This window comes from Parasteatoda tepidariorum, chromosome 11 (genome assembly GCF_982258835.1).
Source record: "Parasteatoda tepidariorum strain Cologne lab strain chromosome 11, Ptep-v5.0, whole genome shotgun sequence".
Classification (NCBI taxonomy): domain Eukaryota; kingdom Metazoa; phylum Arthropoda; class Arachnida; order Araneae; family Theridiidae; genus Parasteatoda; species Parasteatoda tepidariorum.
The window spans coordinates 56281210-56307637 of record NC_141765.1 but is presented as its reverse complement, the minus strand read 5'-3'; the positions used below and the strand labels follow the sequence as shown (position 1 = coordinate 56307637).

General features: G+C 29.7%; 2 protein-coding genes across 3 annotated transcripts in view; one reads left to right on the top strand and one right to left on the bottom strand.

The window, feature by feature from the left end:
* Positions 1-26428, top strand: part of LOC107445928 (uncharacterized) — a 275554-nt gene that overhangs the window by 128476 nt on the left and 120650 nt on the right. The gene's annotated exons all lie outside the window — the stretch shown is intronic.
* Positions 10840-15070, bottom strand: LOC107445924 (uncharacterized). Its single transcript, XM_016060430.5, has 2 exons — positions 14050-15070; positions 10840-11431 (listed from the first exon to the last, which is right to left on the bottom strand). Exons 1-2 carry the CDS (start codon positions 14947-14949, stop codon positions 11231-11233), a joined length of 1101 nt encoding a protein of 366 aa, XP_015915916.2. The 5' UTR covers positions 14950-15070; the 3' UTR covers positions 10840-11230.

Here is a 26428-nt window from a genome sequence, read left to right as displayed (position 1 = left end):
TTATTTTTAAAGAAACATATTTTTATCATTTTTTTTAAAAAATTACATGATTAAAGCGTCGTGATTCTGAATATTCTTTCATAGTTTACTCTTTCTTTCATAGAATATTCTCTCATAGTTCGAGGGAAAACTTGCAATGCTTAGGGGAAATTTTTTTTCAAACAAGCTGCCCTATGTTAGTCTGGAACGTCACAGTGAACTTTGGCATCACAGGTTTATTCACTAATTGTTACTCTATATCTACGCCATCTAGTGGCCGTATAGGTAAAATCAGTTTGTTTGATAGGTCAAAACATTTTATACCAGTAGAAATTGCCTGTATGACTGGTTCTGTAATTTAAACAACATTCTAAACGTATTAATCAATACTCTTAAATTTAATGATTCTATAAGAAATTATATTAATTTACTAAATAAGTTTTATAGAAATTGCGACAAAAGGCATTTCGACAGAGAAAAACAAAATAGTCATTGGGTAGCATTTCTTTAAAGCTATAAGTAATTTTAAAATTTTTTTCAATGTGCGGAATAATTACTCTCGATAATAAGTCTTACTACGAATCTCCGCCAAGAAAATCGGAATTTTATGGATTCTGAATAAGAAAAACTTACTAAAACATTTTAGCTGATATTATTTTCCTTTTCAAATGTAAATTTTATTGGGCAATAATTCTTTGAAACTAAAGCGTTTTAATCTAAAACTTCTACATTTCAGACCCTAAAATCATTAAGATTACTCCAATGTCCGTGCTGAGAGCCGCGATGGCTCAGGGGAAAGAGCGTTCGCCTCCCAATGAGGTGAACCGGGGTTCAATCCCGGCGAAGGCTGGTCGATATTAATTCCGCATCCGGCTTGCACTGACCACAGTGCTGACGTGAAATATTCTCAGTGGTAGACGGATCATGGGTTAGAGTCTCGTTGCCGTCAGGCTAACCGTGGGAGGTTCTAGTGGTTTTCCTCTTCATGTAACGCAAATGCGGGTAAGTTCCATCAAAAAGTCAGCCACGAAGGCAAATTTCTCCCAATACTTGATCCAGGAGTTACCTTGTCTTCTGGATTGGGTTCAAACTTACAAGGCTACGGAGTTGAACATTAGTAGTCGTAAACCCATTAGTAACTTACGAACATTAGTAGCTTTACGTGGTCAAGCATCCATTACAATTCTATATCGGAGAAATGGACAATTCTATATGGGGCCAATGTTGGCAGAATAATGGATATAAAATATTAGGTTAATCTAACAATTCTATATAGGGCCAATATCGGAAAAATATTGGTCCCTTATTGCCTTATTGAGTAAAGATTAATGAATATTGGTCCAACTAGGGGTGCAGCTAGGGGAACTTTGATCCGCTTTTGCTTCTCTTAATTATTCCAGATAATAGAAACCAGGGACTGAATTTGGAATTTCCCCCAGCAAATTATGTATATATATATATATATATAAATTTATTTTTGTTCCAGTTTTTTCTTTTTTCGTTTCACTTTTTGAAAATTAATTTATTTAATGACTTGTAAATACTGATATTTTAGTAAGATAGCAATTACAAATCGTTCAAAACTTTAATTTATTACTTAATATTCCTTATTAAAATGGGTTGCTTCCATTTCTTCCTACCAAGGTTGACAAAAATCTTTTTCTTTCTTGGTGGTGTCTTCCTTTGCGGAAGAAACTTGCCATTCCTGAATGATTATAAAAGGACAATAGAATGCTATTAAAATTTAAAAGGTTTTAGTCTCGTATTTGTTACGTTAAATGCTCACAGTACTATTCTTTAGATTTTGTAATTTATAGTTAAAATAAGCATTTAAACTTTAGTTACAATGAAAAAAGATGTCTTTAAGACAAATAACTATATTTGAATAACCAAATATTCTTCTTTGGTTGCGTAATTTGAGTGATCTCAGAATTTTAAACGTTCACTGAGCAATATCTTACAAGCAATATAACGAACATTTTTAAGCAATATGCAAAATCGTATTTTGGTTTTCTGAAATAAAAAAAAATCATATTTAAAATTAAATTATATTTTAATAGTCAACACTGATTACGCTACGCGCAATGTTTATCAATAGCTTAGATGGCAGAAATTAATACTTCCGATATTCCGAAGTTGCGAGCGCCGCGAGTTGCGATTTATAAGCCTGCTTCTTAGCAAAATCCTCCCCCCCCCCTCTCTCCTCTCCAGAAAAGTAAAAAGTCCTTATTCTCTATATTAGTTGCTGTGATCTCCATTTAGCAATCAATGGGGAACCAGTGTACATGCATTGGGAATTGCCTACATAAAATTTCCCTTGCACAGTGGATTTTTCAAAATAATTTCTTATAAATACAGGAAAGTGTGGTATTTTACAGAAATAGAAAGAAGTGATTTTTAAAAAGAAATAATAATTGAGCTGAAAAACCCACCATCACTAAATATGACTAAATCAAAAATATAGATTTAAGTCTGAAATTTATCTACTATGCGATGTTTTAAACGTCTCTTTTACTATGATGCTTTAAGTCTTGGTTAAAATATTGACGAAAATTTATGAAGTTTTTTACGTAACCTGCTAGAACTCCGTTTAAGAGGGGTGGATATTGAATATTGATTCTTTAACTCTGTGGGCAAAATTTTAATTATTTAGAGCAAGATAAACTTAAGAAAACGTTTATACTTTAAATTGTTCATACCTATTAAAAGCAAAAATGTTATCAATTTGATTATATTGCAGCAAGAATAATTAAAAGATGAGGATTTTTTTTAAAATTAAAAACTAAAATACGAGCTAACTTTTTCAAATGTCTTTAAAAAAATTAATCACCATTTTTTTTAAAAAAAAAAAGTCTCGGTTATCCTGTATTTGGAGCTGTACACAAATGATTGTGTCGGTTTATTTTTTAGAAAATAACGAATATATGTAAGAATCTAAATAACGATATATTTAGTACAACTCTTAAAATACTCTATTCTATTTTTAATACATAACGATTACAGAAAGATTTATTTTTTCAAATAAGATATTTTTATAAAATATAGATGGCGCCCTGTTCTACTTTCTGTAGTAACTTCTTAAATTTTTTTTTCTAATTTTGTTTTTCTTACATCAGGACGTTAAGTATTTCTACACTAATTTATGTCACACAGAAAATTACAAAACTTCCGCCGTCAAAACAGATTTAGCAAACAATATTTTAATTGCTAAACTTTCCAATATATTTTTAAAAAAATGCAAATTATCACTAGTTTAAAAATTTATTTGTTAGATGGCGCCATGAGCTAGTGATAAACAGAAAATTCACAAGCTTATATAACATTACATGCAGTTTTAATTTCCCCACGAATTTTGAATTTCAAATATTTACATTAGGTAAGGTAGCACTCTCCCCATTTTACCAAATTGGTAAAGGAAATTATCCAACATTCCTCTAGAAAATGTAATTAAGAATGAAATACGTTTCTTAGACTTTAAAATTATGTAATTAAGAACAAATCTTTTGCACGTGATCTGTCTTATAAGTGCTAATAATCAAAAATGTATATTAAAAAATGTACTACTTTATTGAAAGCTTAAGAAATATATATTGCTAAGTAATTGCACCATAATTAAATTTATTGATAACAATTTAGAAAACCCTGATAAAAGTGCAGGAATCTTGAATGGTAAAGTTAGAATATCTGGCCTTGACTTTCCTTTGAATAACGAAATATTTTTGAAAAAAGAAGCTTAAAATCGTTAATATTTTTCGAAGTTTAATTTTTTTAATGTATTTAAAAAAAAGTGATAATGACTTTAGGTGCTAAAAATTATATTACTTGACAGACATGCCTAAGTAAAAATTCTGATAACGCAAAGTATTTTTTACTTTTACATGCCCAACCGAGAATAAAAACATTGAATTATACATAACTATGAAATACTGATTAAGGGCGTGGTGGTGAATTAAGTGGATTGCTGAGTTCCGTTTAAAAATATAAAATTCTACTTAAAAAAAAAAAAAAATGGTCACACACTGCTGTGCTTTTGGAGATGGATAAATAATTAAGAAGGAAGAACCTTTTACATTTCAAGCATGATTTTTGTTCTTTTACTCTCTAGACATTTTATTGTAATTCGTATGTTATCATGAGCCGCTTTAAAATGAATTTATTAACTTTTTAACTAGTAAAATTGCTATTTATTTTTTCATATTTTTATTTAAGTTTATATATTATAATGGCGTTGCATATTTGAGAGCATTTTCTAACATTATATTAGTATCTGAGACTTTTTACTGCTCTTTCCATAAAGCACGTGATTTGGATTTGGCATATTATTTTCCCGCCAATATTTTGTGAACAAATTGGGTTTTATTTTCGCTCTATATTTTATAATTATAAGTAAACAAGTAGCTCTGCAATTTATTTATCAATTTATTTGGACGGTTTTAAATGACATTTTTTTCACAGAAATTTCGAGCCGAACGTAATCGGAAATTTTAATTTGTACTTATCAAAAATTTAATTATCTTTTAATAAACTTTGCAAATCAAATACATAAAATTTACAAGTAGAAAAATAGTTTTATATTAGTTAGGAAAGTATTTTATTATTTAGGAAAAATTATTTGGATATATATATTTAGTTAGGAAATTTTTTATTGTATATTTATTATTTAGGAAAAATTATTTGGATATATATATTTAGTTAGGAAATTTTTTATTGTATATTTATTATTTAGGAAAAATATTAACTGACTAAAACTAAATTTTCTTGACTGTAGAATTTTAAATAAAAAAATTGCTCTATAATTAATTAATTGATTAATTTTAATGCTTTAAAATAAAATGTTTTCTTTTTTTAAAAATAATTTCAGAGCTAATTTAACTACAAACGTCAATGTTTACTTTTACTTATACAAAAAATTTGTTGGATCAAGAAATTAAATTAGTTTTTACTAAATTTATTAATATATTAAATTTATAAGCAGATTTTTTTTTTATTTAGAAAATGTTTTTGTTTTGAAAAAATTATTTGGATATAGATATTTTTTAGGAAATTTTACATTTATTACTTAAGAAAAATATTAATCGATTAAAACTATATCTGCATGACTGAGTTTGTTTAAATTTATAATTTCATGGCCTTAATTTACAGGAGGTGTGGCTATTTATTATTATAAATATTTTATTTTAATTTTTGAAAATAAAAAGAAAACATTTTTACCATTTTTTATTTATACAATTGTTATGTTATACCATTATTTAATAAAACCATATTTAACTAATATAAAACGAAGTCTTGGTTTTTTTTGTAATTAAGCAATCGAAAGTAGTGCGCATATTATAATGTATTTTGATTCGAAAATTTATATTTTACATTTGCTAATGAAATTGGGAAAACATTCGAAATGAAAAAAGAAAAAAAGAAAGAGACATTTTTTAGGTACTCTTAAAAATTTTTTGTACGATCCTACTGTCAGCTAGGAATTTTTCTCCGAAAAGGTACCTCTCCTACCAATTAATCTTTGAGCACGTTTTCAGAGCCTGAAAATAGATCAGCTATTTACCTAAATCTCTCCTCTCAGAATATTAGGTAAACCAAACACATGGAACAACGTATTAGCAAAATTGAGAGTAGAACCTTATAAATATGGAGCTACGCAACTTTTTACTACCCACGTCATATAAAGCTGCCAAATTTTACCTTTTTTACGCAATTTATTTAATTTTTTTTTTAAAGTTTTTAAGATTAATGGATCAGCACTATGCATTAATGAAGGATTTGATAATTTATGGTTATATTTTCAAAATCAGGAAAAATAAGTTAAATTTTTTGATTGTTGCATCGCACTTATTTGCATTTCTCTTCTACTGGAAATTTTTTTTTTTAAGACAGATTCTAAACTGGCACCAAGTAACTTCACTCCTGTGCCTGCCAATCTGATGGATAGTTAGACTTCCATATAATTCGCATAATCCATAATATGATAAAAAGATCCTTCATGATCTATTAACACGCTATTAAATATAATAACTAATGAACAATTAAATACAACAGCGAAATATTTTCTACAGTTTTGTTAATGCTATAATAACAAGTTATTAAACGTAATAAATATTAAATTCTTCGAAAGTAAAAAAGAAATAAAAATATTTATTTTTTTCATCAAAAAAATTTTTTTTACCTGTTAAAAGCAACCTTCAAACTTCTAAGAGTCAGTATAGTGAATTATTATTCTTTAATAATTCAATATAGTGAATTATTATTCTTAATTTAAACAAAATATACAGTTAAATATAATTCACTTAGAGATAAAACTAACCAGATTTCCTATTTATTAATTAGAGATGTATTTGACATTTATGCTCCCTTACAGTAATGGAAGCGACATTTTAGGTTTTCGAGATTTTTTCAAATTTCTCTAGAAGTACTCGAAGAAATATTTTATAATTTTAAAGACCTTTAAGTCATGCGATTTCTTATACGAGGGTTGCTATTTATATTTCTGGCCTAATAATGAAAAAACAAATATGTAGGATCGAAATTGGTCTTATTGTTTTTCAAAATATTCTCCATGATGATCAATACACTTTTGCATGCGTTTGAACAAATTTTCAAAGTACTTTTTCCAGTCTGATTGAGGTAACTCCAAAACATGCGTTTTGAATGCATCAACCGCTTCTTCGGGGGTCGAAAATCGTTGTCCACGTAATTTATTTTTGATGTGTGGGAATAAGAAGAAGTCATTGGGTGCCAAATCAGGGCTGTACGGCGGATGACCTATCAGTTCGATCTTTCGCTCCGTCAGAAATGCCTTTGTTTGAGTCGATGTGTGAGAGCTCGCATTGTCATGATGAAGAATGATTCGCCTGTTCTTCTGCTTTTTTCGAATTTCTCCGATGACTTCTGGCAAACAAATGGTCGTGTACCATTCAGAATTGACTGTCCTGCGTTGCTCTAACGCCACTGTTGCCACATGACCGTTAATGCCGAAGAAACAGGCAATCATTTGTTTCGATGTGCTTCTTCCTCATACAAATTTTGTTGGTTTTGCCTCGTCTTGGAAGACCCATACAGTTGATTGCTGTTTTGTTTCCGGCTCATATGCATAGATCCATGATTCGTCACCTGTGTTGATGTTATACACAGCCTTTGATGTACATTGAACGTATTTTTCCAACATTTCCTTGCACCAATCGACACGAGCCTTTTTTTGAGCGTTTGTCAGATTATGTGGGATCCAACTCGAGCAAATTTTTTTTACGCTCAAATGTTCATGCAATATTTCATTGATGCTAGTCATACTAATGTCCAAAGACACCTCTATCTCACGGTATGTCACATGACGATCTTGCTTTATCAGTTCACGCACAGCATCGATCTTTTCTGGCACAACAACGGATTTTGGACGACCTGCACGGGATTCGTCCTGGATCGAACATCGACCACGATTAAATTCGTTATACCAATTTTTTACAGTGCTGTAGGATGGCGCTTTATCGCTGAATAAAGAATTAAGTTCATCGAAGCACTCTTGTCTTGACAATCCACGTCGAAAGTTATGAAAAATAATGGCACAAAAATGTTCACGATTCAATTCCATTTTTTGATAGAGAAGAACTTTTCAATTTACTGTCAACAACACAAATGAAGCTATAATGGTAAATCGTCTGCTGAATTTATGTTTAAAAATATCAAACTTTCGATTAAAACCGTCTGCGGTCGCCTAGCAACACTTACTGTTGCCAAAGCCAGAAATATAAATAGCAACCCTCGTAAGTATCTAGAAAGTTTCAAGTTTTTAGAGTTTTGAGGAACCGGCAATAAATTATGAGCAAAAAAGAGTCTTTTTTAAAAATCCTACTCCCAAAATTATAGCAAGTTGCTTGTAACTTGTATCAATTACTTTGGCTATCATATGAAATGGATGCACGAAATTAAATATACCTAGTTTAAATATTTATGAAGATATCGACATTTTTAAACTTTTTTTTCAAACGTTTTCTTACAACAATTGTAGAAATATTTTTAAAAAAATGCGAAGGATTTTTTAATTAACAACAAAAATATCCTTTTAAAATTTGCATGCGCGAAAACCTTTAAAATTTTTTTCTTCATATTTTTCTTCTGAGTCGTATACGATCACTTATGAAAAAAATCCGACTTGAATACCCTGAAAGTTTAGATAGTTTTAAGCAATTTTCTAAATTAAATTTTGGAAAAATTATCTGAATGGTCAGGAGTTTTGCACTATTAAAAAAACTTTATTAAAAAGGACACCTCATTATAGAGGATCATTGATCCCCTTTTGAAGTATGTTTTATTTCACATGTTTTCTTCTTTTACATTATCGCAATTTACTGTCTAAATAATCATTTAAATGTATTACAATATGTTATTAAATTTTGTTTCATGATGCAAAATGAAATTTGTGGTAAACACCATATCATTTAGAACTTTTTTTAAAAACGCACAAAAGCGATTTAGAAATTGCTTGAAACAGTTTAAATTTACGAAATATTCGAATCGGACTTATTTCTTACGTCACCAAATACGATTCAGAACAAAATAATGATTTTTTTTTTAAAAATAATTTCCATGCATGTGTATTATGTACAAAACATTTCTCCTTTTTGTGAAAATTCCAACAAACTAATCCATTTTCTAGAATTTTTTTATTGTAGTGTTTCATCAAGAAATAGGTATTTAATTTTTACTCTAATATACTCTAGTATGCATTATGCAAAAGCATAATGCATACTAGAGTATATTATTATCTATGACGAAAACAAACTATGACAATTTCTATAAACGATAAGATCAATATCTAGGAAATGTAATTTAAAGCAAATAAAAAGCATGTTATAAATTCACTCAGAATTATTGATTAAGGCAAGGACTGAAGCAGTAGATTCATATGAACACTTTTACTGTAAAACGAGCAAAAAGACAAACATAACGCTCTTAGTCAGCTAAAACGGCTGATTATTTTCCCTTTTTTATTTATTTAAAGCAATCAAAGCTTTAAGGAAGAAAATTAAAAAATTTACCTGTCTGATTTTTAAATATCAAAAATATAATATGTTTGTTCAGATGCTTCAGGCGTGTGATTTTCCTTAACTTCCTCCCCTTTATTCGAAAAATGGTTCAAAAAAATATTGACTTTTCTTTTTAAAATTATAAAAGAGGTAAGGATAAAAAATATATATAAAAAAAAAATCTTAAAATTAGAGCTGGTTGACACACTTTTTTTACATCCCTTTGACTCGGATGGGACACCGGTGTCATTTCTATATACATTTTTTCTGACATTTTAATTACAAGCAAAAATATATTTTGGTACTTTTTAATTCGAAAAAGCAATCTAATAGTTACTGTAAAAATCTTTTAGAAAAGCGGAATTATTTTTGTACTAAGATATAAAATCGAAACCAAGTGGTGGGAAAAATTTCCTTTCTTTTCACATTAAAAAATTTATCATCGATTGATTTTGTAAATTAAAAAAAATTTAATCATGAAGAACTGTTTCTCTTTGATCTAAATAGATCTTAGATCAAATAAGTATAAAATTTTTAAAGTTATTGTTTAGAAATTAGCCGTGTTTGGAAGATTCAATCTTTAGCACAGAAAAAAGACACCAGTGTTTCATGCTGTATTTCATAACCATAAATTTTGAAATGCTAAATAAAATATTTTTCACCTATTTTGACCTAAATTAATACAAAACAATGAAAAAAAATTAAAATATATTTAATAAAAATTCTGCGTCAAAGGGTTAGTGCATAAAAATGCCAGAAACAATCTTGAAAATGCTTGTTAACTTAATTTATCTCATATAACGTATAAACTTTTATAAACATGACTGATTTTTGTGGTGAATGCGTTCATACTTTTACGAAAAAGATAATCAAATGTATAAAAAAATACGTTAAGAGGCATATTTATCAAACCAAAAACATAGCTTTCGATGTTTTATAAATTCCAGACTTATTTAATGATTTTTTTAAAACAATGATGTAACATTAATTGATTAAAAGCTAGGTGATATATTTTGTCTAATCTGATTATTTGACGCAAGTTTATAAACTTTATTTTACAGAAGTTTATAAATTTCAAAAATATTAATGATTTTTGTGAAGAATATGACTAATAAAGACTAATGGGCGAATTTGATCACAGATATCTGTAACATTATCGCTTACTATAAATAAAAAAAAATTAAATTATATGATATGTAAAAACAGATGATTAAATTATTTTTTTCCGATAGATAATGAAAATCATTTGAATAAAAATATAATAAAAATGAATTAAACTATAAATATAATTTTTTAATAATTTAAAAATAAAACTCGAATCGTATATTGTTCAATGCTATTATTAAAATATTGTATTCTTTTATTTAAAGGAACAAAGCAATATTTGTTAAATATATTTCCTTCATTATGAAATTTTTCTTCTAAATGTCAACTTCTCTGTATTTGAAATAGCGAAATATGTGCTGGTAGGACCATTTCAAAAAGTATTGTTAGAATGTTTCAAGTTTTGCAAAATTGAAACAAGAATAGATTTAAAGACAAACATTTTTAAATTACATTCATTTGTAATTGAAATCTTTGCATTATATCAATGATTTTTTCTTGTAATTGCACAAGATTTAACATCAGATTTCTTTCTTTTAAAAAATGCTCTGACAGTATTCGGAACTTGACTTTTTTGAGAAAACATAACAGTATTATTTGGAATGCATGATTATTATAAGCTACGTGAATGTAAGCGATGGATATTCTACAAAATTATTCAATAAAAAAGTCTTTATAAAAAATTCAACTACAATGCTTCTCAAGTGTGGAATCAAACAGTAACTTTACAGTCCTTGTAACATATATACGTTTATTTAAATATTATACAAATACAAGCTTATTAAAATATATCAAGACCATTTCTACATTTTCCTTTTCATCATATCCTAATCTTAACTATTTATTTTTACAGTAAAAAATGTGGAAAAAATAACGTCTTCAAAGTTATAACCAAATTAGGTTTTATTAACCAAAATTTAAGGAAAAAAAACTGTATTATTAGAGTTCTCCAAATGTAACTAATAAACCAGTAAAACTGGCCAATTGTTGTTTAAACTTTTTACAACTAGTTAATTTTACTAGTTGCAACAAATTGTATGCTGATCAATGTGATTCTACGTGCTCCAATATTTCTAACAGTGTATTTCTATTAGGTCCTTTTGCAATTTGAAGATGTCGTGTTACTTCTTCTGCAGAATGAAACTTTGAGCACTTGAAGATTTCCAGGGATATAAAGGAAAAGAAATTTCCATGTTAACTTGCCTTGTAAATTCTTCTAAGTTCGATGAGTATACTTGAGTCACTTCAGAGTCATTATAATTTTTAATCACTGAATCAATAACTAAAAGCAAGGCCCCACTCCTCATTCCTGAAATAATTTTCTGAAAGAAAAAAAAAAAAAAACAATTTGAGCAAAAAGTAGAAGAGGCAAAACGAATTTTAGGGAAAAGGGAATAGGGAAAAGGGAAAAAAAGGGATTTTAGAGAGAAAATACCCCCGAATTCTCTCTCTTTACTAACGTTCTAGAACTGCTCACCTCTTCATCCCTCATAAGAAATTAAAGGTCAAAAATAATAATTTGTCCTACCTCTTAATATATTTTATAGCCCTGAAATTATCGAAAAATGATAAACATGGGAAAGGGGCGGTTTCCAGAAAACGGTGGGTGATTTGGAAATATAGAGGGTCATGTTTGGATTTAGGAGATCATTTTGTGGGGAAATTAGAAGCTTGGGGAGGGAGCTTGGACAAAACAAATTTTTTTTTCCTGGTCAATGTAATTTTTTTTTTGGTCACAAATGTACAGTACGCAAAAATAAGAACCTTCAATATTTTTTGGATTTTTGAATGAACAGATTTTCAAGTGCTAGGACTCAATCTAATAGTTCGAGGGATTAACCATTAATATGCTAATTAATTAGTGCAGACTTTCATTTAAATTCCCGAATCTGATGCAAAATCGTATTGTCTCTAAATAAAGAAATTTTTCGATTGATTTGGATTTCTGACCCTCAAAATATGACCCTCATGACCTTAACATGATTTCTGACCCTCATATTTGGTTTGGTCTCAATAATTTGGTCCGGAGAGCGGTCGAAATTTTGAGCCCCTTAATGTTAAATTTTACTTTTGTGTGTTTCCCCACATCTCAAAAACTTTTTAGCGATGCGAAACTTGGGTTTTTTTCGCATGCCATCATAAAATTTGTTTATTTAAAAATTGAAAAAAAAAGATTAAGAATTACATATTATTTTTTATTATTTTATTTAATGCTAATCGAAAACACTTTAATTTGCAAGGTGTTCAAGTTATTACATCATTTAAGAACGTAATTTTCGACTAAATACAGAATTTGAGTTCAATCCGTCAAATATCTTCAGAGCTATCAAATTTTAAAAAAGTCGTATAGTTAAAATTTGATTTTACAAGAACTATTCGACCGACTTCGTTCAAATTTTGTGCTTTGCCACTACAGATAATTTATAAACCACTTTTAAGTTTGATACAAATAAATAAGAATTAATGTGTTTTAATGACATAAGCCTTAACGTGTCCAAAAATTTACACAAGAAATAATTTTGATAGAAAACACAGGTTTTGCATTAAAAAGTATGTCTTTTTACTGTATCATAAATTGTACAATATTGAGTTATGTATGGAGTAGTGTTTTGTTAGCATTATTTATTGTTAAAACTTTAATGATCATTTTGCATAAACGTGACCAACTTTTGTTGATACAGCAAGTAGATTACCTCCGTGAAATAGGTTGATAAGGGCTTGTTGGGATAAACTAAAATAAAATAAATAATAATAATTGCATGACCTTGCCGGCCAGTTCTCATCACCAAAACGGGAAATTACACTACCAGTAAAGGGCTCAACAACGCTCAAAATATTGCGCAACAATAAAAAGGAGCTCCATTTTTAATTAGCCAAAATTTATTAGAAACTCAGGTTTTGCATTAAAAAGTACATCTTTTACTGTATCATAAATCATAATATCATTATACAATATTGAGTTATGTATGGAGTATGGTTTTGTTAGCGTTATTTATTGTTAAAACTTTAACGACCATTTCGCACAAAGTGACCAAATTTTGTTGATACAACTCCATTTTTAATAAGCCTAAATTGCAATCTATTTCGCTGTCTCATTCCTTTCGCTGAAATAAAATACTTATGAAGTAAAATGCTAATCTTGCTTGAAGAGATTTGAGATTTGGATATGCTTAACAAATTGCAATTCACTATGAAATAAAAATTGTAGCAACTATTATATTATAGTTTCATATATATATATCCTGTGTAATGTCGCAATATAAATTTGAAATGAATATTTTTAAGGAACTATATTAATCATATAAATATAGCTGCAATTTAGTTGTTTAGCAAACTATTCAAGCAGTTTGAAATATCATTAATATGTTAGAGTTCGAGACCCGTTTTTGAAATTTTTTTTAAATGCATACTTTTCAACTTTTTGTGTTTTTTAATTATCCAGTGTACCAATACTGTACAAATATCTTATATGTTTCAATTTTTTTCATATATATGAAAATATTCTGCTTTAATATTAACATATTTTATTTATTTGGAATAAATATATACATACTTTAATTTTTCTTCAGAAGTTTATGGCTATAGTTGTTTTTTAAAAATATTACATTTAAAATTAATTTATAAAATTAAATTTAACCTTTTTAATACAATTTCCTATATTTCAAAAAAAAAAGCAAAAGAATGAAAACAGGTTTAAAAAAAAGCTATTCGATTAGTAAAGGTTAGTAATATTAAGTTAACATTCTAAAATAACTAAATCTGATCATGTAAAAAACATTTTTATAATACAACAGCAAACATTAAGCACTTTGGTGGTGAATTAAAAATCAGCAACTTGAAGTTTTTTTTTTAATAAAGTATGTAAGTAATAAAACTGACTTTTAAAATTGCATTTAATTAAATTCAACCAAAGGAGTAAGTTCAAAAGAATATTACTTACCTTAATTAAGTTTTCTGGTTTTGTTTCTTGAAAGTTAAGTATATCCAGCACTCGCACTAGAAGCACTATATCAGCTGTTCCTAAGTCATAAGTATATTTACATGGCTGTTCTTCGCTTACTAAATCAACTGTCATAAATGATGAGCTAACAATTTTGCTTTTAAAAAGAGACGAGACGTTCCCATAACAGCCTTCTCTAATAAGAAACTCAATAACATTATAAAACGAAGCCCAACGTTTAAATATATCAGCTACAGAAATATTGATTGTGCTACAATAATTTTTAACTTCTTGAGTAAGAAACTCTTGTAAGGCGCTGCAAAATCCTATTATGTCTGTACCTGGTCCTCCACCTAAGCTAATAATATTTAAATTTTGTTTTTTAACTGTTTCTTGAAGCTGTTTACAATTTTTAAAGGCATCAAGAAATCTATTATATGTTAATTTTGTATTAAATGCAGCATAGATAGAAAAATAGGTGAGTAAATAATCAGAGTTATTAAAATTCAATTTTGTAAACTGACTTGACTTGAAAGCTGTTTTTATTTCATTGTAGGCTTTTTCTACAGCTGTATTTTCCACCTCAATTTCTTTCCGAACAATATTCAAAGCATCACTTAATAACTTTTCAATAAAAAATTCACCTGCTTTACTTTGTTCTGTACTATTTTCTCTTGCTGCTTCTGAACTTCCTTCTTTGCCATGTTCTAATTTTGAACTATCTTCTTTACCTGGTTCTGAATTTTCTTTATCTTTTGCCTCTGTTTTTGAACTAGCTTTTTCTTTCACTGAATTGTCTATATCGTCTTTAGGTTTTTTCAATTCTAATTCGTCCTTTTCTAAATCGAGAGATCTTTTTCTCTTACCAATAATTTTATCTTCACTTTTAGAGATTTCCATACTTTCTTCCTAATAAACTACCTAAAATATACAGGAAAAGATTCACTTCTCACTCTGTATTTGCTGTAAGTGAATTGATTTGCTAACTGATTCTATGAATTATCAGTTGCTGACTCAAACTAGTTTTACCATTCATAATCTATTCAATTTATTATCTTAACTTTATATTATCTAAAAGGAACAAGTTATTTTTTTTCTTTAAAAATGGCAACGAATGTATTGTACAAGCTATTTCTTTTACGATTAGATAAAGAATGATATTTCGAGATTTCTTCTTTATCTTATACTGCCAGTAATCCTGGTAACTCATGCATATGTTAATTGATATAATGTTGCTATTGAAAAGAGAAAAATAAATATATTTGAAATGTGTCTTATTTTTAGTTAGATGTTGAAAGATAAGATTAAGGTATTGTAAAAGATGTATATGATTAATAGATTCTGAGGTTACCTTTTAACTCTTGTTTTGTACCTTTAAATCTGTTTTTCCCTCTTAAAAGAAATATGTTTTTTATTAATAAATATATTTCAGTATTTCATTTTTAAAAAGTACATACTATTGCCATTTAATAAAAATCCCATTTTATTTAAAATGTTTTGGCGTTTATTTTTCATTAATGCTTAAATACGTAAGGTTTATCAGCATTTGTCTTCCATTCACGTTAAAAATTTTAAGTGCGAAAAAAGAAACAGAAAGTAGCATAATATTAAGTGAATATGCATAAAAAAATAAGTAAAGTATTTAGTTTCATGATTTATGAAAATATATTGCATAAAGGTAAAAGGGCAATTCCAAAATTTACAAATGCCATGTTTGAACACATGAAATGAATATAACTGTGCTAAAAAATATCAAACAATTCTATTAATTTTTGTTAAAGTAACTCGGGGAACCATTTACACTTATAATAATAAGTGATATGCATAAAAAAAATAAGTAAAGTATTTAGTTTCATGATTTATGAAAATATATTGCATAAAGGTAAAAGGGCAATTCCAAAATTTACAAATGCCATGTTTGAACACATGAAAGGAATATAACTGTGCTGAAAAATATCAAACAATTCTATTAATTTTTGTTAAAGTAACTCGGGGAACCATTTACACTTATAATAATAAGTGATATGCATAAAAAAATAAGTAAAGTATTTAGTTTCATGATTTATGAAAATATATTGCATAAAGGTAAAAGGGCAATTCCAAAATTTACAAATGCCATGTTTGAACACATGAAATGAATATAACTGTGCTAAAAAATATCAAACAATTCTATTAATTTTTGTTAAAGTAACTTGTGGAACCATTTACACTTATTCAGATTCTCAGTAACTTTCAAAGGCTTGCAGTTTTTTCTTTCTTTCTTTTTTTGTTTTTGAATAAAAAAATTTATTCTGGATGCTACGGAAATAACACGATACGTTACTTCCGTAATATATATTACAGGAGTAACATATATTACGCCAGTATATATGTATAATGGCCAGTTTCAAAAGAAATTTATATTCTCAAATTTAAGTAAGCTTAAATGGCACCAAGACAAGGACTACCGAGCCAAGAGGGGCACAGGGGGCTTTACCTTCTCATATTTTATAAATGAAAGGACGCAGTCAATTCTAAGATTAAAATTTTTTTCGTTAATTTAATATTCAGCTTTATATTTCCTTGGTGAAAACTGCTACCTCATCATCTTGAAAAAAATATACACGTTAAATGAGAAGTAAATAATTTACAGCTTAACAATTCCTTTTATTAGTTTTATTTAAAATCTGGTTATTAGCTTTATTTGTGATATATTTATAATTAATTGTATTTATATTATAACATATAAATATAATTAATTATAATAATTAATTTATAATTAATATAAATACATATATAATCCGGTTTCTCTCTTGATTTTCAAATAGATTAAGAACTTTTACGTTAGGGAACTATAATTTGAAAAGGAAGAGTCGTGAAAATTTTAAAAAAATAATTGTAACTATTAAATAAGAAAAATGTTAAGAGAGGGGGAAATATAACGTATTTCATTCCTATACAACTAAGAACATGGGGAGAGGGAAAGGGAGGCGTCAAGACATGGAACCGGTCTTATCCCAGATGACGTATTCCAGCGATGCGATCCCGAATAATAGTAAGCCTAATTTGTTTAACTTTGAAAACACTTAAAAATATCACTGCACTTTTAAGTCTTGTCAATTTCTTTAAGCTGTTTATATATAACTGTGGCCAAAATCAATGTAAATCAAATTTATTTAATCTAAAATCAAAGGGAAATGAGTGCTATTAGCTACCGTTTTATTTATTTTAATACGGAAGAAAAAGGAGAAAAAACATTTTATGAACAGGAGAAATTCGCATTTATGCTAATACTTGTATCGCAATTCTCAACTGTATGAAATAAGTTTGTAACACTTAATTTAATAAATTAACATCTATGTCAATAACAAATAACATTAAATATTAAAATGTTTTCAATAATACTTTATGTCATATTATTTATGTAAGAAATGAATGTAAACAAATTTATGTTTACCCCAAAGTATAGTGATAACAAGAAACAAGCTTCCTACTTCAGAGGGCGCCAGAATGGATTCTGTTGGTTTGTTATTTGAGCTCTTTTTCTCTTTAACTAACCAGGAAGCTTTATGTTTTAACAGGCGGTTTTACCTCTCTTAGCATGTAACTAGGTCATAGTTACGTGCATTAGTTAAAATGTTACGAATGAAAATGAATTCAGATGGCATATTCTCATTGAATTTTATCTCGCTATTTGTAGCATAAATTAGTATAGGGTATGTAAAATTAAAAAATTTTTTGTATATATAACTGGAAATTGGGTTTTAGAAGGTTTTTTTTTCCTGTCATATACTTTTTTAATAAAAACCATATATATATATATATATATATATATATACTCTATAACAAAAAAATCGACGCACCAAGAAGCAATCATCTGATTGCTTTGAAATTTCGTATGCATGAATGTTTTGAACAGATATAGCTGGAAGGATGTCGTCTGGGGACCTATAGTCTTTAGCGACGAATCCCGCTTCCAACTGTGTCCTGACGATCGTCGAAGACGTGTTTGGAGACGCACAGGGCAGAGGGGGGATCTTGCCTTCACTATTGCACGCCACACCGGCCCTCAACAAGGCATTATGGTCTGGGGTGCCATTCCCTTTGACAGCCGGACCCCTTTGGTTGTCATTAGAGGTACACTTACTGTACAGCGGTACGTCGACGACATCCTAAGACCTGTTTTTCTACTGTTCCTTTTGCCGCGCCCCGGACTGGTTTTTCAGCAGGACAATGCCAGGCCACATACGGCACGTGTTGCTATGAACTGTCTGCAAGCTTGTCAAACTCTTCCTTGACCTGCCAGATCACCAGATCTCTCTCCCATCGAGCATGTCTGGAATATGATGGGAAGGCGATTGCATCTGGCACGGAATGTTGATGACCTCGTTCGACAATTAGATCGAATTCAGCTGGAAATACTGCAAGAAATCATCCGGGAGCTTTATCGGTGTATGCCACCCCGTGTGGCATCTTGTATTCTGGCTAGAGGCGGGTCAACACCTTATTGAACTTGTTACTGTAACTCTGCAATAAATTATTCAATTGTTCTGAAATTTTAATCATTTACTATTCTGTACATTATCTTCCTATCCACCAATTTTCGTCTCAATCGGGCAACTCCTTCTTGGGGCGTCGATTTTTTTTGTTATATATATATATATATATATATATATATATATATATATATATATATATATATATATATATATATATATATATATATATATATATATATATATATATATGTGTGTGTGTGTGTGTGTGTGTGTGTTACGGCCGAAGTCCGGCTGCTTCGCGAAGTGGCCACGATGTTCCGGCCAAAACGCGATGTGTTCATCACGCGATGTAGGCGGCGCATCTGCAATTCAGGCGGGAATGCGCAATTTCTAATAAATTGTAGTGGTATGTTTTTTCACATACTGGGTTTTACGGTGGGACCTCAATTTTTTAATATTTGTTTTATTAAAAAGTTAATTTGCTAATATTACCCCCTTTGTTTTTGTTTTTAATTTAAAAATATAAATCTATATATAGTAAAATCTATATAATCTATATTAATCTATATATATAAATCTATATATATATAATATAAAAAATAGACAAGTTTCTAAATTAAAATTTAAAAAATTTAATTTTTTACTTTGTCTCAAATGGCCACAACCCACCGCAGTTAGCTGCGGGTACCGCAGCTAGTAATTTTTAAAGAATGAAGTTATGGTTATACAGAGCCAATAATACGTGCCAATGATTTTTTCTTCCAACTTTGGCTGATCCTCCCTTGCCACTTCGCTATCTGGCCGGCCAATTCCCGAAATCAAGAAAAGATCGGACATTGGTCAGCCAATTTACACCGTTCTTAGCTGTTTCACGATTTGGCCAGCCAATTCGCGAAGTGGCCGAATTCGGGCTTTGACCGTAATATATATATATAAACTGCTGTTTGTAGAAAATGCAACACCATGAAAGAATCATCAGAATCAAATGAAATTTAATGCAGAAACGACTTGTACTGATACAAATAAATGATGAAATTTTCAAAACAAAAGAAACAAATTAAGCGCCCGAAATCAGTATTTGGTGCAGCCACCACGCGCTGCAATAAGTGCTGCTATACGACGTGGCATGGAGTCAAACAGATGTTGAATATCTGCTTGAGAAAGAGAATTCCATATCGCTTGTATGCGCAACCAAAGTTCGTCTTTGGAAACTGCAGGACGCGGATCACGAGTGAGACGCCGACCAACCATATCCCACACGTGCTCAATAGGCGACATATCCGGCGAATAAGCAGGCCAAGGAAGAAGTTGCATGCGTTGTGCTGAACAGAAGTCTCTAACAGTCCGCGCAACATGTGGGCGTGCATTATCCTGCTGAAAGATAGCTCCAGGGATGCCTTGAAGGAAAGGAACGACTTCGGGCTGTAGCACTTCACGGACGTATCTGTTGCTATTGAGATTACCCTCAATTCGTATCAAATTGGATCGTCCATGATACGAAATCGCACCCCAGACCATAACTCCGGGTGTTCGACCACTATGTCGTTCAATAATACACTCAGGAAGGCAGCGTTGACCGGCATAACGTCTAACACGAACACGGCCATCATGGGTCCACAAATTGAAGCGTGATTCTTCTGAAAAGACAACTTGGTGCCAATCAGCTCGCCAGTCTCTGTGCTCAAGAGCCCACTGCCGACGCAGACGTCGATGATCCACCGTGAGGGGAATCCTGTATAATGGCACCCTTGCACGCAATCCACGGCGCAGCAGACGACGACGAATTGACGAAGCCGACAATTGTACACCTGTAGCAGTAGACCAATGTGCTGCCAGCTGCCTGGAGGAAGCTGTGCGATCATTCACCGCCATGCGGAGCAGGTGTCGATCATCGCGCTCTGACGTCACCTTCTGTCGTCCAGTGCCTGTTTTTCGAGTTGTTCGGTGCTCGTCGGTCCACTGCTTCCAAACTCGCATCACTGTGGAACTGTTCCGCTGCATACGAGCTGCTATTGCGCGATAGGAAAATCCTCCTTCTCGAAGGCTGATTATCCTCCCTCGTTCAAACTCCGTAAGTTGCTTGAATTTCTTATTCTTCCGTCGTGGAGGCATACTCAGGTCTCACTAAACGTTTGCCACTAACAAATAATCATAGACTATTTTCAACGTCCCGCTACAGCACTTTATTTATACGCTTTCAGCATCAATTCAGAGGGCGCTGCGCGCGCCACGCACGCGCGATGGCTCTGAAACTTTATTAATTTGCATAATATCCTATAATTGACATTTGCTGCGAATTTCATTTGATTCTGATGATTCCTTCATGGTGTTGCATTTTCTACAAACAGCAGTTTATATAAACTAGTTTCTCTTTAAGAAGAAATATTTTTGTCCCATCTAGGATCATGACTAGAGGCTAGTATGGGAAGTAATGGAGATAGTAAGAACAGATCTTAAAATTAATTATTTTATAGTTACCAATAGAAAAGAAAGTAAAATAAAAATGGAACTAGCTTAAGTTTAAAAGTACTGTCTCAGATAAATAGATTTAAGAATTTTTATTTTAATTAATGTTAAAGCTTAATAAATAATTAAATACTAATATTTCCTGTTTTAGCGGTGATTTTTCTTGAATATTAAAAGTTGTAACTGCTTAAACATTTGATTTTTGATTCAATAAATTCGATATAAACTAATTTTAACAGTCATGACCCATAAACAATTTATACAAATATATAAGGCATGGTAATTTGATTTTTATGATTGAAAATCAAATTATCAAAATGAGAAATGAGGCAAAACGAGAAAAACTTTACTTTCCGTGATTGTTATTACACTATCACTTTAAATATTGTAGAAATCTATAATTTGTAGATTTGAACATTATAGGAATTATTGGAGTTTTGTCATTGATACCACAATATAATAATATGAGAAACACATCATTTATTGAACACATGACATCAATCATAAAATAGGCTTGAATGCTGAAGCATATTATTTGTTTTATCAAAAACTGTCTCCTTCATTGTTACCACGGAATACTGTGTATCGGTGACAGCGATAAAGAAGAGTTTTTAACCATTGGTATTAATTTTTCTATCATTAGCAGCGTAAATTTCAAATTTCGCAACTTGAATTAGTAAATTTGGCTCTGGAAAAATGCTTGTATCAGTGACGGGAATTATTAAATAATGCTGATTGGTTTGATCGAGTAGAAATAGGTAAAATTTTTAAAAAAAATATAGTTTATAGTTTTTTGACTGACTCATTAGCAGTGAATGAATACTCTGTTACATATTTCTCATCATTATTTTTTTAAATTATAATCCTATAGATGGTGCTGCATTAGAATGTAAAAAAAAATTATTTGGCTGGCAAGGCTATGACCATGGCTTTGGATAGGTGTGTCCTGGAAAATGAGAAGACCTTAGCCCCTATTTAGTCTGTAGCCGTGACAATGCGCAAGACAGAACTTGGAACATTTTGAGCAAATCAGAAAGTTTATGCACAAAATTATAAAATGCGAATCCAAAGATCCAAAGATAATTTCTTACGGAAAATAACTCTCAATGATTATTTTCATCTAATAACAGTCGAAATTTTTTCAAGTTGTTAGGTGTAAAATTTTTTTGTATCATTTTAAAGAATGTAATTTTATATAGCAACAATGCGATTAAATGTATAACAATACGATAAATAAAAATACGATATAATGAATTAAAATTTTTATTCTTCAATTATATATTTTATGAAACATACATTTTATGAATAAAACCATTGTTACATTAAGTTTAACAAGTACATAGCTTATAAATCATATTAAAACACTGAGTAGCATTAATAACTGCTGTTATTAAAGAAAATATATTAAATAATTAAAATAACAGTATGATACATTAAAAATTAATCACATAAATGAGATTTTTTAAATAGTTATCACAGTCACCTAAGCATAAATACATAATTCTCAATATTTCGAGAAGAGATGATACTGTTTCCTCGGACAATTAAGCAGGTTTTAAAGATTTTGATCTCGCTTACCTCAATTGTGATTCATTATATTCCGAAAATAATATTTCCTCATATCTAAATACTAATTTGAGACTCTAATTGAACACGTTTTTTTTCTTTTATGAGGGTAGTAACTACGAATATCTAGCATATGTATTTTCGAACAGACATTCGATTACCTGCAGTAAGCTGAAAGGGACGATTTGCTTGTTAAACGTTTTATGATTATAGCTAACGTTACTGCTAAGTAAATAATCGCAAAAAACTGAAGCTGTGAGATGTTACTTGATTAAAAACTTCATTCACTTCAAAAAAATACGAATAGGAAATAGCAATCGACATGTTTCAAGCGCTCAAAAACAGGTGCCCATTTTCAAGACTTGCCAGATGTGAATGAGAAGAAGCAAAAGTGATTTAAAATATAAAACGTAAAGTTGCCAACAAAAATGGAAAAATAAAGGTGAGAAGCAAGACTAGAAAAACCCCAGTAGCCAAGTGAGAAAAAAAGATGAAAGACAGAACAAGAAAAACCACAGTGGCAGCTATGAAAAGGCAGCGAAAAAGTAAAGTCATTAACAAGGGAATCAGCATTCATATGAATAAAGCATTCCCTCGTTAAAGGTTTCTCAATATCTCTTCATAGCTCGTGGCAATGTATTTTACCCTGATTTGCTTCTCCCGGTACTGAGGTTTTTCTTGTTCTGCTTGTCATCTTTTTTCTCTCTCGGCTACTGTGATTTTTCTAGTTTTGTTTCTCTTTTTTATTTTTTCCTTTTCGTGGGCAACCTTACATTTTATATTTCAAAACACTTTTGTTTCTTTCTCATTCACGTTTGACAAGTCTTGAAAATGGGCATCTGTTTTTGAGCGCATGAAACATTTCGACTGTTATTTCCTATTTATATGTTTTTGCAGCAAATTAAGTTTTTAATCAAGAATTATCGTTACTTTTATTGTTACTTTGTTGAAAAGCATTCTATTTTTTTCAAAAATGGTTTATACCTTTTTACTGTGGTCAAGCCTTTTTGAAAAAAAGAGGTTTGAGCCGGTATTTATTTATATCAAAAATATTTTTTAAAAAAGCGAATTAAATGCTTTATAAATTAAAAAAATATAAGCCAAAGTGTGTGTTATCAAATGGTATTAACACAGGAAATTCATTTTGTTTTTGTTAAAAAAAAGTTTTTCTCAAAAATTACTCTAAGATCTAAGGTCTCTATTTTACGATGCATGTTTTTTTTTAAAATTAAGTTTATATCTTAGTACTTAAATTTAAACAATCAAAGTCGGAAAATATTTTCTTAGTAATATTTGTGTGCAAATACCTGGCATTTCTATAACCACAGTTCTTGAAATATATTTTTAGAATCTTTGTGGAAGTCAAAATAAAGACCTACACATTAAGGGTCCAATAAAGCAAGCAAAAAACTAAAATCGTTATAAATGTATCGAATATCTATGTCGAAAGGTGGGTTTAAAATGGTTAAGAACAGTTGGAAGGCTGTTTGATACATGAGGAACTATGTAATTAATATTTTCTCATATCCAATTTCCTCAGGTAATCAAATAAGTTTTGATTTTTTTGAAATTCCGACTTTCTCGTTAACGTTTTATTGTTACTTACGTTTCCTAATGTGTAAAGCTTTCTAACTTCAGATTTTTGCAAAGAGTCTAAAAATATTTATAAGGGGCAGTGATTACGGAACACCTTGTACATGACGTTTCAAATACAAATCAAACATTAAAAACAGTTTTTTTTTTATTAAAAACATTTTTTAATAAAAGATTAATTAAAATATTGCAACGAAATTTTTTATGAGTTAAAGTTACTTTACACTTACTTTTACTTTTAGTTGTTATCTGCTTACTGCTTTATCTGCTTTAGTTACTGCTTTAGTTAGTTGCTTACTGCCTTATCTGCTTACTCTGTTATCTGCTTAAGTTGTTATCTTACAGTTTTATTTGGTATCATTTTTATTTTAGTAATGTAAGAATCTATCTAAAGTAGTACTTTAGTAACCTTTTTGGTAAGAATCTATCCCCGTTTTAAAATTAAATTTATTACTGAAAGGGATTCATTATTTTATTGTTTTGTAAGGAAATGCCTTAAATTTTATAACGTTAAAACACATTAATGAACTCAAGCAATTAGTGTAACAAGTGTAAACTTCAATAATAAACCTACTTCTAATGAATTTAATTTCAGTTCCATGTTCGATTTGAATTGCAATATTAAAGATATTTGAATGCGATATGAAAATATTGCAATCTTTGTCTCTAAAATTGTTCGAAGCTCGTCATCTTTTCTCGAATTAAATATGCATATATATCATAAAAAGTGATTAAAAAGGAATTTGATTAATTCAATTAAATTCGTAGTAGAATATCACAGGCACCATTTAAAAGTAAGAAATGACTAGTGTAAGTAGTGTCAAAATAAGTATTTTTTGGTTAGATAAGCAGTTAAACATGTTTTTACATTTAAGAATAATGCATAACATTCACAGGTACAGGAAATATATAACGTTCAGTAAAACTACATGTTTAGTAAATAAATTAATATATATAAATATATAAAACCGAAAAAGGTTTATAAACGAGAAATAAATAAATACATAAATTAAATGCATTGAAATATAATGTTAGAGATTCAATTTGATATACATTTTTATGATGTATATATAGATAAATATTGTAAGATGTATACATTTACGTATACAAATCTCAAAACTTTTTACTTTATGTAATAGAGAAAAAAAAGAGTGAAAATATCACCTGCACTAATTATAACTAGCATATTTGAAGTCACCCTCGTGAACCGTTAAGATCATTAAATCATAAGTTATTCAGGGTAGTACGTTTTTTTTTATTGCGCACTGCATGGTTCATTCTACTTTTTAAAATTACTGTTATTTGAATCGCAGTTACAGGGTGAGTTTAAAGTGACTCGCTATGAAGTCTAACACCCTTTAATTTTGCAAAAACTTTTTTTCCTTTTGGTAGATGGTTATTTATATTATTTCAAATCTATTTCTATCGCTTTCGGCGATAACCCGATTAAATTATTTAAGAAATGTTTGTTGCTAGAGACGACATGCTGTTTTACTAGAAACAACAGATATCAATATGTTTTACCACTAAAAGCGATTATTTGGCTGTTTTACCAGAAACATCAGATTCATTATTTGAAAAGTATTTGATTTACAAGACGGTGAAATGCTTTTACTAGAATCTGGAATCTGGTAGAACATCAGGTAGTTTTACCCGAAACAGCAGGTATTAGGATGTTTTACCAGAAACAGTGGATTCATTATTCGAGAAGCGTTTGTCTTTCCGGACTGCAACACACTGTTTTGCCAGAAACAGCGGGTGTCATTTATTTTGTTAAAGTGTTACTTTGCTTAAGTGCCATATTCTCACGTCATTGAAGAGTTTCGCAAGAAGTATATTGATGTATCAGTTTTCAGTAATTCAAAGGTGGCCTGGAAAAACTGGAAGAATTTGAAACGAAGTGTCTACGTTCGCTTACAAAAAGCATAAAAAAAGGACAATAGAGTTTAAGAAAGGTGGCATTCCGGATTTGAACCAGAAGAATGGCCTTTCGAACGTATATTGTATTGTAGCTCCCAAAGGTTATTTTAAAAAATTATGTACAAAAAACACGTTCTGGTATTCACGAAAGATCAATATTTTGAACATTTATTTTACCACGCCTAAGTTAAAAATCAAAATAAAAGCCAGCAGCTGAACTCTGTGATATTTAATTTTAATTTAAATTCTTATCTGTTAATTTTAAGTATCATAATATTTTGATGCACACGACTTTAAACTCACCAGTGTAATGAACATATGATAGATATTTCAAAAAAATTGTTTAAAAAAATTAC